This window comes from Magallana gigas, chromosome 2 (genome assembly GCF_963853765.1).
Source record: "Magallana gigas chromosome 2, xbMagGiga1.1, whole genome shotgun sequence".
In the NCBI taxonomy this organism is placed as follows: Eukaryota; Metazoa; Mollusca; class Bivalvia; order Ostreida; family Ostreidae; genus Magallana; species Magallana gigas.
In genome coordinates, this window is record NC_088854.1 from 15379100 (window position 1) to 15395326 (window position 16227).

Sequence of the window (16227 nt, forward strand, 5' to 3'; positions counted from 1 at the left end):
CTTTCAATTTGCTTCCGACGCCAGTGTTTTGCTACATTACGGGTATATGTGAGGCAGTTTTACTGTGGTATAGGCTTGTCCCGAGACACAGTTAAATTATTCTAAATAAGCAGAGTGTAGTGAAATTAATAGCATTATTGTAGGCTTAAAGATTTGTTATGTAAACAATACGGTGTGTCGATGTATTTATTTCGTAAATGTTCGATATCATATACAATGTCAACCCGTGCACACACGGGTCAAAGTCTAGTTAATTTTCAAAATTTAGCTTTTGGGTTCCTAAATATTTTAAAAGCGTATAACATATGAGATATACATGAGTTGATGAATGTTTTGGGCTGATGTACACAACTTCTTTCATATTTTTCATATGTCTTTGAGAGGAGTTTTCATGCAATCAAATATGTTTTCATTTCAAATATATTTTGTTCCGAAAAACAATTGGTTCACGGCCGGTTTTTTGACGCCTGCGTCAATTTTTGTCCTGTTTAGACATCGGTGATATATACTAGTATTTTCACGAACAGGGTTTACGTGCAAATAAACGAGAACTTTTTATGATAATAAAATAACTGTGAATTTGTAAAAAAAAATATATATATATATAAATTACAGTTATTGTTTCAGCAGTTTGGACTTAGATGCGATTAACAGAAAAGCAATACAAAATCTAAAATCGATATAGAATTTTCACACTTACCATAAATATTTTCTTTGTAGAGCAAAACTTCTGCGTGAACTACACCAAAATGATATTCCTGGATGTGTGTCGGTTTCTCTGGCAAACCTTTGGGGGTCTCAAACGCCGTAATGAGTTTGAAAGACATTGACTTCGGCTGGAAGTTGATGTAGGTCGACTCCTCATTTTGACACTCACCGTGTGATGTAGAATTACCTACCTCGCCTCTATCACTTTCAGCCCCAATGCGACATGTCTCAATATGAGGCTTTTTCAAAACTAGAAAGTAGCAAAATAAAACCATTTTAAAAGGCTATTGTTCCTACCTGAAGGCTGTTCAGATTATTAAGTATGATATAATTGTCATTTTTTCATGGCAGTCCCTTAATAACTCAGAACATGATTCTTGCTATAAATTAATATGAAGATGTGGGAAGGGGGGGGGGGGGGGTAGGCGCAAATTCCCATTTGGTTAAGTCGGGAAAAACAATTTCGTATTCAAAAAAATTTCCGATAAATCTATTTGATAATGTTATAATACAAGTTTGCTAAAGCACAATTTATAACCATATTCAGTTCTGAATATTTAAGAACAATCAATAAGGAAAACGAATGAGAAAAGTTTTGGTGGGATCGAACCCACAAAAAACAAGCATAGTTCGATCAGGTTACTTAGTGTTTGGTACTTTAACCACTGAGCCAATTAAGTCACAATAATAGGGTTGTTTAAATGATACATGCGACTATGGTCACGAATTTAAGGACTTGTATTATTTTCCAAAATCGTTCGATTGTTGAGATACAAATTGATATTTTTAATGTGTAATGGGTCATCTCTCCACGTTTTTGTTGATTGAAAAAGTTTTGTTTTCCATTAGGTCTTATTAAGACTATAACAAAATATGGAGCACAGACCAAATCTATTAAAGAAATGACATGGAAGTTCTAAAAAAATTGACAATTTTTCGAGGTTTTGATAGGCATACGTCAATTTAAATCAACATATTCAAACAGTATTAAGTATTAAACAGTTTTGAATGAATTTTTAACATATTATAAGATATTTTGATATTATAATTTTAACAGTATCTTATCTGTCCTTATATATGCATTTTTATGCCTTTTCCACCAATCATCAACGATCTGCATTCATTTCAATTTGACTTACGCTCACAACGAGCAGGATTGGAAGAGGACTTGTAGAAATCAACGCTACAAACACAATTTTTTGCCAAGTGTCCGACGCACGTTCCGGGCCAACACCAGTTCTCCTTCCACGAGCAGGTTGCTGTAAGTATATTATTATAACGATATTAAATTCTGTTTCCTGTGATGAGCATTATTGCAAATGTTTTGTTTACAATGATAGTGGAAATGAAAATGATTGTTTAGAGAGGTTGTGGAAATGAGGGGGAGAGTTTCTGCGAGATTTTCATTTTTGTGTGTTATATAATATAATTAATTCCGAATGTGGAAAAGGCAACCTTCGCAAACTTTCCTGTCTGCGTTTGGCCAGTAGAGGGAATGTTCAACTGTTGAGCCTTGGTCTTGACATTTAGTACACTGGTAGTCATAAGTGTTTGTACAAGTCGTAGTTACACAGTGCTCTGGGAGATGACAAGCTACAAATTATTGAAATACATAGTACATATACGTTTGTATATTTCTTGGATATTGTGAGTTTGATTTCCGTTTGATAAACAATGTTTACATGTATATGTGAATAGCAAAATCAACAATTAAAGAATCATGACTTCAGTTTAAGGTAAGCCAACATATACCGTTTGGCGGTTAACTTTTTCTTTAAGTATAACTTTTAAATAAAGCCTTGCTTATTGTTAAAATACCATGTAATTCACAAATGAATGGTCTATTTTGACCACACGATTCATCATTCCATGTCCAAGAATGTTCGCTACGCAGTTCCAAGCAATCCTCGCTATCATCGTTATTCGGTTCGCCTGGAGAGAATTTATTTTGAAAAAAAAAATACTATTGTCAATTCTTTAAACACTGATGTTTGATTTGATCAGATTTTTTTTTTCAATAATATCGACTACTATAAACAAAGTTCTTGTTTACTATTAGTAATAATGCCTTATGTTGTAAAATACTTTTTATGCCATTATTTTCCAACAATAATTTCAAAAAGAGAGTATGTATAATATAGATTGCAAGCAACAGTAATCATTGAAACGTGTTTTATGTTTGCACCGTTTATAGAATGATGTCACTGTATAAAAAGCAAACTCAATTTCCAAAACAAATAAAAGCACGAAGAGCAAAGCTTACTTTAACTAAATAAGAATACTTATAAGGAGTGTTTACCCATACACATCGAAATTGAAATTAGAACTATATACGTTTATCCCCAGATTCTCTTACCTTTATCCCAGTTTGTATAATAGATGACATCGCCTTCATCCCAGTACCAACTCCCTTCTCGCCATCTATCATTCCCACCGGTCCAAAGATGACTCGCTCCATTTGCAAGTGCTACGAGTTTTAAGAAAGTTTTGTTCGTTATGTTAATCAGAAGATTGATGAAAGAATACATTTTTAGGACATTATTGGATTCAAAACTAAATTCTTAGTATAAAATATAATTTGTTTGAATATGGCACTGCAATAAAATCTTTACATCTACCGAGTATGATTCCCTCTATTTCTTATAGTTAATTCATAACTCTATAGAAACAGTCATGCAGACTGAAATCTACATGCCCCTTTTATCGATTAGTCCAAATCTACAGCAACCTAAGAAAAACCAAGGATTGCACAAAATATTCATTATGATATTAGACAAAAACCCCATATGAGACGATTTGACTGTTTCTTGTAGCTAACATCCTGATGTACATTAACAGTAATTTAGTGAATTTCACTTAATTTTTACAATAAATGTATTAATTTGTTAAAAGAAAGATGTAAATATAAACAGTAAAATGAAATCTTTGATGTTTCATGCGGGTTATGAAGGTAGCGATCCAAAGAAAACATTTTATTGTTTTTAAAAAAGAATCAAATTTATTATATTTTTTATAGCTAAAATATGAGTTAAACAAAAGCCTTTGTATATTTACCTTGTATGTAAATCTGTTTTCGGTTATCTCTTATACCAACGAGAAACCCGCCCTGTGCATGGCATGTAGAACGCGCACTACTCCAGGTACTTGGAGAGTTGAGAAATGTTATGTAACAATAATCTTCATGTCGGTAATTCCATCCAGGTTTACACACAAAGTTGTACGCTGTACCTGCAAGCAACGATAAACCTAATACTAAGCAGTTTCACCATTAAACAAGAAATCATATATTGACGCAAGCGTCAAATGGGCCGCAAAAATATAATTGTTGTATGAATCATTGGTTGTTTACTTAAAAACACACCACAAAGAAAAAAATAAGAGTTGGTTGCTCTAATATTTATGGTAAATTTTAATATACCTTCAGCAACTTGTTTTGAAGTTTAACATTTTACGTTTATCATAAAGAATCGATTTCGTCACTTTAAGCATTTCTAACGGAAATTGCCATAGTATGAGAATGGAGAAGACGCTGCATGATTTGTACATTACTCTAATACAAAGTTCATCATTTTTCTCCTGGAGATTATGTATTTTAAACCATTTTGGTTTTTTGTTGTTGCATTGTATTGAATGAATGCATTAGTTCAATATATGATTTCAAGAGACCTCATACTAAAATAACAAGAGGCCCAGGGGCCACATCGCTCACCTGAGCAACAATTGCCTTAATTCTGATCAAATTAGCATTACAGTATCAAAATATATTGACAACTGAGTACAGTAGATCTTGCTAAAAAAAATTGAAAATCTGCCAATTTTTATCAACCTCTTATTTTTTGGTAAATACCAAGCCCCTTTTGTTGTTGTACCTGTAAGAAGATTTTTCTCTATTCCTATATACCCCCCCCCCCTCCCCCATTTCATGGCCCCATTTTTCTATAGGGAATCATGGTTTCATCAGACTTAAATCTGCATAACCTTTGCTTTCACACTAAGTACTGAGTTTTGAACTGAACACTTTCCCAGATTAGTTTTAAAGATTTTCTCTTTATATTCCTATGTAAAAATTCAAACCGCCATCACGGTCCCGCCCTACCACTAATGACTGTGATTTTGCAAACTTGAATTTACACTACCCAAGGATGCCTCTACACATGTTTAAACCCTTTCTGGCCAAAAATTCTTTAAAAAGAAGATTTTTAAAGATTTTTTCTATATATTCCTAAGTAAAAATTCATCCCCCATTGTGGCCTCACCCTACCCCTGGACTATTATTTAAACAAACTTGAATCTATATGATCTGGGGATGCTTCCACTCAAATATGGCCTTTCCAGGCCTAATAGTTTTGAGGAGAAGACTTTTAAAGATTTTCTCTATCTATAAAAATTCATCCCCCTAGTGACCCGCCCAACCCCCAGGGACCATGATTTGAACAAACTTGAATCTACACTTCCTAAGGATGGTTACATGCCAATTTGAGATTTCTTGGCCAAATATTTTTGAGAAGAAGATTTTTAAAAGATTTCCTCTATATATTCCTATATAAAACTTGATCCCCCAATTGTGGCCCCCTACCCCCGGGGACCATGATTTGAACAACCTTGAATCTATACTATCTGAGGATGCTTCCACTCAAATTTGAGCTTTTCTGGCCTAATAGTTTTTGAGAAGAAGATTTTTAAAGATTTTCTCTATATATTCCTATGTAAAACTTGATCCCCCAATTGTGGCCCCACCCTACCCATGGGAACTATGATTTGACAAACTTGAATCTACACTACCTGAGGATGCTTCCATTTTAATTTGAGCTTTCCTGGCCTAATAGTTTTTGAGAAGAAGATTTTTAAAGATTTTCTCTATATATTCCTATGTAGAACTTGATCTCCCAATTGTGGCCCCACCCTACCCCCGGGGATCATGATTTGAGCAAACTTGAATCTACACTCCCTGAGGATGCTTCCATTTCAATTTGAGCTTTTCTGGCCCAATAGTTTTTGAGAAGATTTTTAAAGATTTTCTCTATATATATTCTTATGTAAAACATGATCCCCCTTTTGTGGCCCCACCCTACCCCCGGTGACCATGATTTGAACAAACTTGAATCTACACTTTCTGAGGATGCTTCCACTCAAATTTGAGCTTTCCTGGCCTAATAGTTTTTGAGAAGAAGACTGGCTCAGGTGAGCTAAAAAAAGTTAAGTTTACAATACAATAAGTTTCTGGAAGAAGAGACTTTGAAAATTTTCTTAATAAATATTGACAATTTTTTTACTTTTTTAATCTTTAGTTTTTAAGATCTGTGTACAAACATAGAATTGTGAGCAAATCTCTGTATCTTGCTTATAATTCGAAGCTTAACACTCAAATATGGTTAGTAAATAGAAATTGTACACAATTAAAACACAAGAAACATGCACTATAACAAATAAAGAACACAATTTATTTTTTCGAAATGAATCATATATATACATGTACATGTATATACCTACATATTTCCGACAGCGATATCAAACTCTATTTAAACTGAATAAACTCGAGAAAATGCCGAGCATCTCAACAAAACCTATTGCATTAATCTACTATTACGCAAAATATGATGCCGAATTACCGATAGAATGAATTGTATTTCAGTACTTTTTTGAAACATCAGATTTTGCTTAATTTGCGCAGGTAAACAGTTAACTGTTTGACTTACCGAAGTCTCTGTTTGATTTGATACGTAAAAATCACGAAATACAGACGATAGTTCCCAGGTTACAAAGCATAAATAATGAAAACGAAACGAAAATCAGAACAAGCTAACACCAACGTCATGTGTGAAAACTTTCCACGCGTTGATATATTTAGCCTCAATTTACTACACAAAATCGGCACCAATATATTTTGCATGTTTCAAAAATTTCCCATCATTCGCGAACTGTTGCACAACAAGCAAATTCATCATAGTCAGATCGACCCTTTTTCGTATAATGTCATGGCTGCTTTAAACAAAGAACCTCGTTTTAGATGTATGGAATACGAGACTTGGTAAAATGGGTACGCAAACCCGGGCCGTGGCAAAATAAAAGCCGGGGCAGATCGGCAATCGTCAATTCCAAATACGCATTATTTTGCAGCAATATTTACAGCAAATACAAATATACTGGTCCATCATATATCCTGAAATTTTAATGAGATTGGCAGATTAATAATTTGCAGATTTGTTTTGCCCAGGCCAAGTCTTGTCTACCCATTTTACCGGATGCCGAATCCGAAGCTATTAAACTGATTGAAACACGCCTTTCCTTTATTATTATTTTTGTAATAACTCAGATTTGAAACAGAATTAGACCTTAATTTTTGCAATTTATATTTTCCTTCCCATAAGGATAATTTATGCTAAACTACGTTGAATTGGAATCAGTAGTTCTTGAGAAGAAGATTTTTTAAAATGCACCCCCCTTTTTCTACAGTTTCAAGGTTTTCTCAGCTTTGAATACAGATCGGACTTTTATTTCTGCAATTTATATTCGCCCTCCCATAAGGATGCTTTGTGCCAAATTTGGTTGAAATTGGATAAGCGGTTTTAGAGAAGAAGTTCAAAATGTAAAAAGTTTACAGACGGACAGACAGACGGACAGACGGACGGACAGACGGACTGACGGACGGACGACGGACAAAAAGTGATCAGAATAGCTCACTTGAGCTTTCAGCTCAGGTGAGCTAAAAATGGATTAGTTCAAATTTTCCAGCCAAGTCAAATTTTCATTTCTGTCATATTCTTGCGTAAATAATTGATATAAAATTAAATGTCATTTCATGATATTCTCTACCACTTTTTACATGAAAATATAATAAATACACACGCAAAGTCATTTTATTTGACATGGCACATGGAAATTCAAATATATCATTTATATAAAATTTAATGACATTCAGGTCTTAAGTATTTCAGGTTTTTAGTATGTCCCGCATACCGATCCTGATGCATTGTTTAAAGAATGAAAAACTCCGAAATTTTCCGAATAGATTATATAGTCTCGATAACAACGCGCCAAATACGACAATCTACTAACTATGACCTACTTCTCATTTACGAGTAAAACAAAAAATATGTGATATTTTCTAAAAGGCATAACACATATTTCTACATGCAAATTTACTTTTAATTTATAAAAATAAGCATAGTATTAATTCTATTAAAAAAGAACTATCCCGCAGAAACGCAGTAACAATATTTAAATGTGTATCAAATAACGGACCGCCTTCCGGTAGCCCGTAATGAAAATCGTCCACCAAATTTTCTCTCGATTCCCTTTTATATCACATAAAACGGATTTGTTTTAAAACTGGGCTATGTATTGTACGGAAGCGTATTAGTGCCATATATACACTTCACATTTTTTTATTTCCTACACTTTAATCCGTGAATTTTACACTTTAATCTGCAAAATTCAAAATTTAAAGTGTAAATTTTACACTTTAAAGTGTAGAAAATAAAAAAAATTGTGAAGTGTAGTGTATATGTAGCACTAATAAGCTTCAATAAAACAACAGTTTTAGAATGCTTGTTTATTTGGTGTTTATATTAGATGCGAGATTGATAGAAAAAATTATAATTCTACCTGATTTTATAAAAAATAAAATCTTACAAGAATTGTTACTTTAGCAAGGTAAGCGCTACAAAAATGAAATACAAGTTCAAAATGACACGTTAAGCGACACAGGTATATATTTTACCAAATTTTACAATGATCGAGCGAAAAGGACTTAATAAATCCAACTTCACCCGACTGGCCATAACAAGAATATATTTGTAAATTTTTCAGCAAAAATAAGTTTCGAATAAATGAAAAGTTTAATTATGCATTATACAAGATATACATAGTTCATATTGTATTTAGCGACGGGTTTTTTTATGCATGAAAGTCTCGCATTATGGAACGTTTTGAGCTAAAATGTTTTTAAGATTTTTATGGGTTAAAACACATAAATATACCTTCTGAGCTTGCTAGTTGTTTTTTTTTAATTTAGGGGGTGATAACACATCTTTTCATTTATCATGTTTAACAGGTTTCTAATCATTTATGATCACTGTAAGCAAAGTGGAATTTTACATGTAGGAAAATATTCGTAGAAATAACAAAAAAGTAAGTTCGAAGTTAAAAAGATCCTAATTTTTACAATTTATGATTTGATTTATATATTTGCTTACTATATAATTGAAGAAATTTAATTGCTTTTGGTTGTATAAGTATATGCAATGTTATTAGGTATTATATTAAGATATATTTTATTTTAACCAATTGATCATTATCGTTGACGGGACCATTGTTGTTCCAGGCAAGTCTTTGTTGCAAGAGTTAACGTTGTTCGGTGATCGAACACAAAGATTAAAAATAAGAATTAACAGAAAATTTTTAAAATTACATTGTTAATTTACTTACTTGCGGAAATTAAAAAACTGTTCACCATAAACAAAGAAATCCACATTGTCGTTTTATTCTCGACCCATTCTTTTAAAACAATGAGAAAGCACCAAAATATCTATCAAATATATACCGGTCTATTCTTGAATCTGTTTTAAACCTTAGAAGATAATGCAATTGGCCAATAGAACTGTGTATCGGTTTATTTCTCTTCCTTGATGTCAGGTAGCTTTTTCATAATATTTACCTTTCATTGATAGAATTTGTTAAAAACGACCAGACGTTAATAGAAACACTGATATGTATCTAGTTTATTTGAAGTAAATCTTGAAGGAAGCCTTATCTATTGAATGTGTTCATTCTTTTAAAAACACACTTGATGAGAATAGCGTTGGGTACTTTGACGATAAGCTACCTAACCTTAGATAAACATATTATAAACCTTATCTTTATTATGCTTTTTATCTACCTTGTAGCTCACCTGACCTGAAACCTCAAATGCGCTTTTCTTATCACATTTTGTCTGTCGTCCGTATGTCTGTCCGTCCGTCTGTGCATAAACTTTTCATATTTTCAACATCTTTTCCAGAACCACTGTGCGAATCTCAACCAAAATTGGCACAAAGCATCCTTACTAAATTAAAGACCACGCCCTTTTTCAAGAGGATATACCGGTAATTAGGAATGTTTTAAGAATTTTGAAAATTTTCAAAAATCTTCTTCTTAAGAATCATTCGGCCAAGAAAGCTAAAACTGATGTGGAGGCATCCTCAGGTAGGGTAGATTAAAAATAGTGAAAATCAAGAACCCCTGGGGTAGGGTGGGGCCACAATGGGGGGGGGGGGTCGTATTTTTTACTTATTTTACTTTAATATATTAAGTTAATATTTAAAAATCTTCTTCTCAGAACCCTATTAGCCAGGAAAGCTGAAACTAGTGTTCAAGCATTCTCATATAGGTTAAATTTAAAGTTTTGAAAATCATTAACCCCCGAGGGTAGGGTGGGACACAATGGGTGTTGAGCTTAGGATAGGAATATATAGAATAAACCTTTAAAATTCTTTCACTCAGAAATAATCAGCCGGGAAAGCTGAAACTTTTGTGGAAGCAGTTTATATTCAAATTTGTTAAACTCATGAACCCGGGGGTAGTGTGGGGCGACAATGGAGGGGGGGGGGTCGAATTTTACCAAAGGAATATATAGAGTAATGACATGTGTACGAGTTGGTCTGTATAAGACTTCACTGGACACCGCGCATGTTGCTTCTCCAACACGCCACCTGGTGTTTATTTTTGTGCGTCCGCTTGTTTTATGTTGATGTCTGTTCGTTTTGCATTTATGTATGTTTGTTTTACTTTTTGTTTGTTTGATTTGTAAAAATAAAGACACCTTGGTTGATTTTATGTATATTTTGATTGCAAAGAAGACTGTTGGTTTTGCATTTATGGTCATTGATGATATTATTTCGCATTGTTGAATTTAAATTTCCATTGATTTTGTAAAAATGTATTTTTTGCCCTTTTCGCTGCCCATAGGCTTCCTCATGTTATGTAGATTCAAAGTTGTGAAAATTATGATCCCACAATGTTGAGTGGGGCCAAAATGGGAGTCAAACTTTTACATAGGAATATTATACAATTATTGCTGTTTTTGAGGTCAATACGATGATTTAGCTACCCGAGAAATACAACATTCTACTTCGAGAGTAGCTAACTCATCGTATTGATCGAGAGAAACAAACCCAGCAATAATTATTTTATTATATGATGTAGCAACGATTTGATATATTCATATCAAATTGAGTGTTATCAAGCGAAGCTTTTAGTTTGAAACCATAGCCGAACAATTAAGAAACGTGATATTTCATTGGACGATCTATTTTTAGTCCAATGTTGAGAAAATCAAATCTTATATTGACCTCCTAGGTCACGTGCAGGTGAATATAACGTTCTTTTTTCTATATAGTTGGGTATGAGCCAATCAGAGAGCTAGGAATTGATCAATCATATAATAAATAAAGTTATTTTTTATAATTCTTCTAAGAAACTACTAGTTATTAACAACCGTGAAAGCTGAATCTTATGTGGAAGCATCCTCAGGTAGGGTGTATTCAAGTTTGTTCAAATTATGATCCTCCGTTGGTAGTGTGGGGACTCATTACAAGGGGAGGGGGTTGAATTTCTACATAGAAATATATAGAAAAAGTTCTCTAAAAATCTTTTCAGAAACCAATGGACCAGAAAAGCTTAAACTTGTGTGAAAGCATCCTCATGTAGGTTAGATCGATTCAAGTTTGTTCAAATCATGATCCTCAGGGGTAGGATAGGGTTCTAAAAAACATTTGCCTAGAAAAGATGTATCTTTATTGAAAGCAATCTCAGATAATAAAGATTCCTATTGGTTTAAATCAAAATCTTGATGAGTTGGGTAGGACCATATTAGAGATCTAATTTTACAAAGGAAATCATTTTAATTATTCACAAAAACAGAAAAGTTTGATAATGGGTTTTACTTATATGCAACTATTTTTACGTATTGCTTTTTCTTTCAGATTGTTTAGACTTTGGTCCCTGTGCGATTCTTGGGCCTCGATAGGTGTTTAGAGTTTAATGGCCAATGGAAAACTAGCCATGTAGTGGGATGATATACTAGTACCTAGTAGTGTATCAGCCCTGATACAATGTGTTCTAGACTAGGTGAGACAACAACCGGAGGCTAGGATTGTATCACCCTCAGGACGATATGTCTCTGTGTCAGCCCATCGTCAAGGGACTGTATTGCCCTCAAATTTAAAATTATTAATTCTTCAATCCCTTTCTTTTTATTTAACGAGGTTGTGCTGAAATTGAAAAAAAAATAATTCAAAAATAGCGTCAACCAGTGATATGTAGTTAAGAAAGGGGGTGTAACCTACACAACGAATGTGTATTTAGATCAATATCACGCTATTGAAAGGTTTTAATGGTAAAAATTAAATGGTTAAAGGAATGGACGCACTTATGAATGTTCTCAAACAATTTGCTAAAAGCGTGGATTTTTTAATGGAATCAGACAGGAAAACTAACTAAGTCCTAGTGAAAGACTTTGCCTCATTACAAAAATGAATAGGATAGAAGTTTCTCTCTCGATCATTTTGAATTCTAAAAGATATCCTAGGGCTTCCTCTCAGATGACAGACCACCTAGTAACGACGACAATTTGTCAACTTATACAGTTCTGAACACATATACAAAGGAATAAAAACTAACGAGTTAATTAATATCCGAAAAAAATCTATAGCTTCTCTACAATTGTAAGGAAAAGAAGACTACAATTATTTTTCAATAGAACTCCATGCAAACTTTTTACCCTCTCAGTACTAACATTTTCAGTCAAATCTTTGGTATCATTTGAAACTTCAATTCAGGACCTTTGAGAAAATGACAAACATATGGGGTCCCGTGGCGATTATAGGTCAAATTTGCAGTTGTTACAATTAACAGCGATCGGCAGTAAATGCCACTTTACATAAATCAAAGTACTGAAGAACTGACGGGAGTTGATTTTGTCGATGTTTGTTTATCTTAAAATCAATGATATGTTATTTTGCATGTCAATGAATTAATGGAAAATAAATAAATAAATAAATAAATAAATAAATGAATAAATAAATTAATAAATAAATAAATAGATAAATAAATAAATAAATAAAATGCGACCTGTTGTTATGGGTATATGAATGCAACTAGTGGTTGTAAAAAGTAAATGTACAAATGAAGGAGTGGGTAGGTAACTTCTTACAACGAAATACTTATATAAAGTGAATATTCAGAAAATTGATTATGTATCGATAGCATAGGCGTCGGAACCGGGGGCGCTATGGGGGGCTAAGCCCCCCCCCCCCCCCCCACTCTTTTGCAAAGTTAGACCTAACCATTAGGCACATAGCAGAATAGAGGGTCATGGTTTGGGAAAAAAAATTATGGTGGGTAAGATTTTATGTTTTGGAATTATAGGTCCCCCCAAACGGATTAGGATTTTCATGATTTTGGAATTAGGTTTATTTCTCTCAATATTTCTGAGGATCAGTCTAGCCCCCCACCCCCCCCCCCCCCCCCCCACCCCTTTCAATTTGCTTCCGACGCCAGTGCATGACAAGTACATGTAGTTTCTAATTTGTATTTGAATTACGCACATTTTTATATTAATATGAATTTTTGGACTTTTTCGACAAGAATGTCGAGAAGCCCCCATATGAATCATGGTAAATTATATTTAGAGTAAAAATAATTCAATCAAACTATGTATCAGTAATACAAAATATTTCTCGAAAATTGTATGGATCCAAGCAATGTTGAACTCTAGTCTCGTTCAACCAAACGCTCGGCTGACACCGTAAATCTCCGACAAGCATTTACGGAGATAGCCGAGTGTCGAGTTGAACGAGACTATATTGAACTCTGGCGTAGGAATACATACGACTACAAAAATATTTATATTGTTCGTACCATTTAAAATCTGACTATTTTCAAGGTATTTATAAATAAGTTTCCTTGAAAAACAATGCTTTATCATACATTACATCGAATTCATCAATCATTTTCAAGAACTAAGTCTTGTCAGCAGCGATGATTTGTGCTGAGGTCCAAACACCGTTTCACTTTCGGTTTGTCTGAGTGACTGCATAGGAGAGTTAATTTAAATCAACTCCCAAAAATGAACCGAAATGAAATAAATAACTTTAAAGTGATAGTTTTGAAAGTTCCTCCAGGTTTTTTGAGGAAAAAATGGATTGCCGCGTTAAAGCTCCATAAATCCCGACGTGGTTTAAAAAATTTAGAGTTAACTGTTCCCGCTCAGTTTATAAGATGTACATACAGAAATTACAATATCCAAAACTTTTTTTAATAATAACAGACACACTGTAGAACTCTTTATTAAATTTATGAATATAAATGTTGGTCTCAATTCCGTTCGCATGGAAGATTTAAAAAAAAACCGGATTTTACAAATTCATTAATCTGAAAATGATTTTTTAAAAAATAGAATACATTGTGCGATTGAATTTCGAATAATGCCCGAGTGCGCATAATAACATCTGAAACATCAGAAATTGGATAAGAATTTCCTAAATTTTCATAATATGAAATATCAGCGCAGTATTTTTTATGCATTCTGATTAAAAACGTTTTACAAACATGTCTTGTTTATATTATAGCAAACTTTCATCGTTCTATTTGGGGGGTAAATATACTCTAAAATGATTTTATCCATCCGACTGGGATGCACACCGTTTGATCTTAACAGTCTTTGTATGACATATGCGTACTTTAAATATTTTTACACAACAGATCTACGACCTATACAATATTGTAGTTAGTTGCAGATGGACGGACGGAAGACAAAATTTAAAAAAAAGAATTTTTAAAATCTTAAGAATTGATTTTGAAAGATATATACAATAAAATACATGGGAAAGTAGACTAAATAAGTCCTCTCCATTAATAAAAATAACTTTATTTTAAAAAATACCGTAGTCATTATCATTAAAACTCAATAATACATACCATTTTAATATTACAGCCAGTATCAGCCATTGACTGCAATATCAGACCAAGGGCTGAAGGATGATATTGGTCGAGGCTGATACAGGCTGTGATTTGGAAAAAGGATATCTATTATTATTTATTACAAACTTAGTAATACAATTTTAAAAAGAAAATCAACTTGAACAAATTTATTTTAAATATTATTTGAAAGTAGTCTGCATATGTATTGAATAGTATTGAAAGGTTACTTTACTTTAAAATCAATGGACAAGTGTAGAAAATGTTTAAACCTGTGTGATTGTACAACTAAACTGTTATATTGCTTTCTTTTTTCTGGGAGAGAACTGTTAATATATTATGATAATTCAGTGTACAATTATCTTTTTACAAAATATATATCAGGTTTGTTGCCGGATAATAATATGCAATCTGTATTTCCTTTGCTTATTCATTAATGTTAAATTATCTCTTTTCTTCTTTTACGGGCGAATCAGTTGAAATTGCAGTTTGGGTGAGGTAATCTGAAATAATAAAATGCCTGTTGTATCGATCGTTGTTTTCAGAACTAACTTTCATTACATGTATCCTTCGGAAGTTGGATAAACGTACATTTGTAGATAAAAGGTTAGGATGCCTTTAATGTTTTGAGAATTTTAGAAAAGGTTCAGTAAGACATGTTTTTAAAACAGTGTTCACTTACTCTACCTTAAAGGTTAGATTCATGATAAGAAGTTCGGTCTTAAAACGACATGTCATAATCTTTATCTAAATGTTATCAGCACGTGATAGTTTCTTAAGGGTGACAATTTTCTGGAGCGCGGATTTGTGACTTTCTTATTGAACAAAAGGTTTAGTTGTTTACTTTGTTTGTCTTTATCACTGTGGTTTTTTTAATTAACAGCCTGTGTTTGAATGCTTATTATGTCTGAAGTTTTGTTTTCGTCAACCATTTTTACATTGTTTTTCAATTAGAATAACTAACTCTATATTTTGTTCAATCATTTATAGAATTTATTACGCGTCAATTTAAAACCATATTTGTTACCAAAGAAGACATTGCTTGTATATTTTAGGCTTTTTTTTGTACTTCTTTGCTTTTAGGCATTTTTTTGTTATTAAAGCTATACACGCTATAATTTGCGTCAATTTTGAATGACAGTGAAAACGCATGTGTTTGTCTACTTATAAAAGTTATCCTTAATCTGTAAATTACAAGGGTGAATTCCATCTCGTTACAAAGATATAGATTTTTAATTGTTTATTTTCCTGCCAGGAAAATATACCTTTTCATGAATATTGATGAAGGAAGAGCAAACCGACCTCATCGCGCATGCCCGCGGAGAACTAGGTGGTCGTTATTGTTTGCCTACTTAAATATCCAACTTGATTTTTATATGCTTAACAGTTGTTAATTTGAAATACATACATGTATAATGAGTAAAATACGCTTGCCATTCACGATACCCTTACTTCTGCATTAACACTTATAGGATCTATAAATAGCACATAGGGGAAAAACACAGGTCTACGTCATTTTTTTAAAGGAAGTATTCATATCTACTCACAGGCTTGTATTTTTTT

At 32.9% G+C, this 16227-nt stretch overlaps 2 protein-coding genes across 2 annotated transcripts in view; one reads left to right on the plus strand and one right to left on the minus strand.

The window, feature by feature from the left end:
* Positions 1-9246, minus strand: part of LOC105325083 (uncharacterized) — a 31574-nt gene extending 22328 nt beyond the window's left edge. Inside the window, exons 1-7 of the mRNA XM_066075218.1 lie at positions 9136-9246; positions 3763-3936; positions 3065-3175; positions 2527-2640; positions 2164-2301; positions 1848-1967; positions 701-958 (exon numbers count right to left, since the gene is read on the minus strand). Coding sequence (XP_065931290.1) covers positions 701-958; positions 1848-1967; positions 2164-2301; positions 2527-2640; positions 3065-3175; positions 3763-3936; positions 9136-9181 — 961 coding nt within the window. The 5' untranslated portion in view covers positions 9182-9246. The remainder of the gene's footprint in view (positions 1-700; positions 959-1847; positions 1968-2163; positions 2302-2526; positions 2641-3064; positions 3176-3762; positions 3937-9135) is intronic.
* A 6174-nt stretch (positions 9247-15420) lies between these two features.
* The window catches only part of LOC117680588 (uncharacterized), a 35760-nt gene continuing 34953 nt past the window's right edge, over positions 15421-16227 (plus strand). Inside the window, exon 1 of the mRNA XM_066075219.1 lies at positions 15421-15494. The gene's annotated coding sequence lies outside the window, so the exon portion shown is untranslated. The remainder of the gene's footprint in view (positions 15495-16227) is intronic.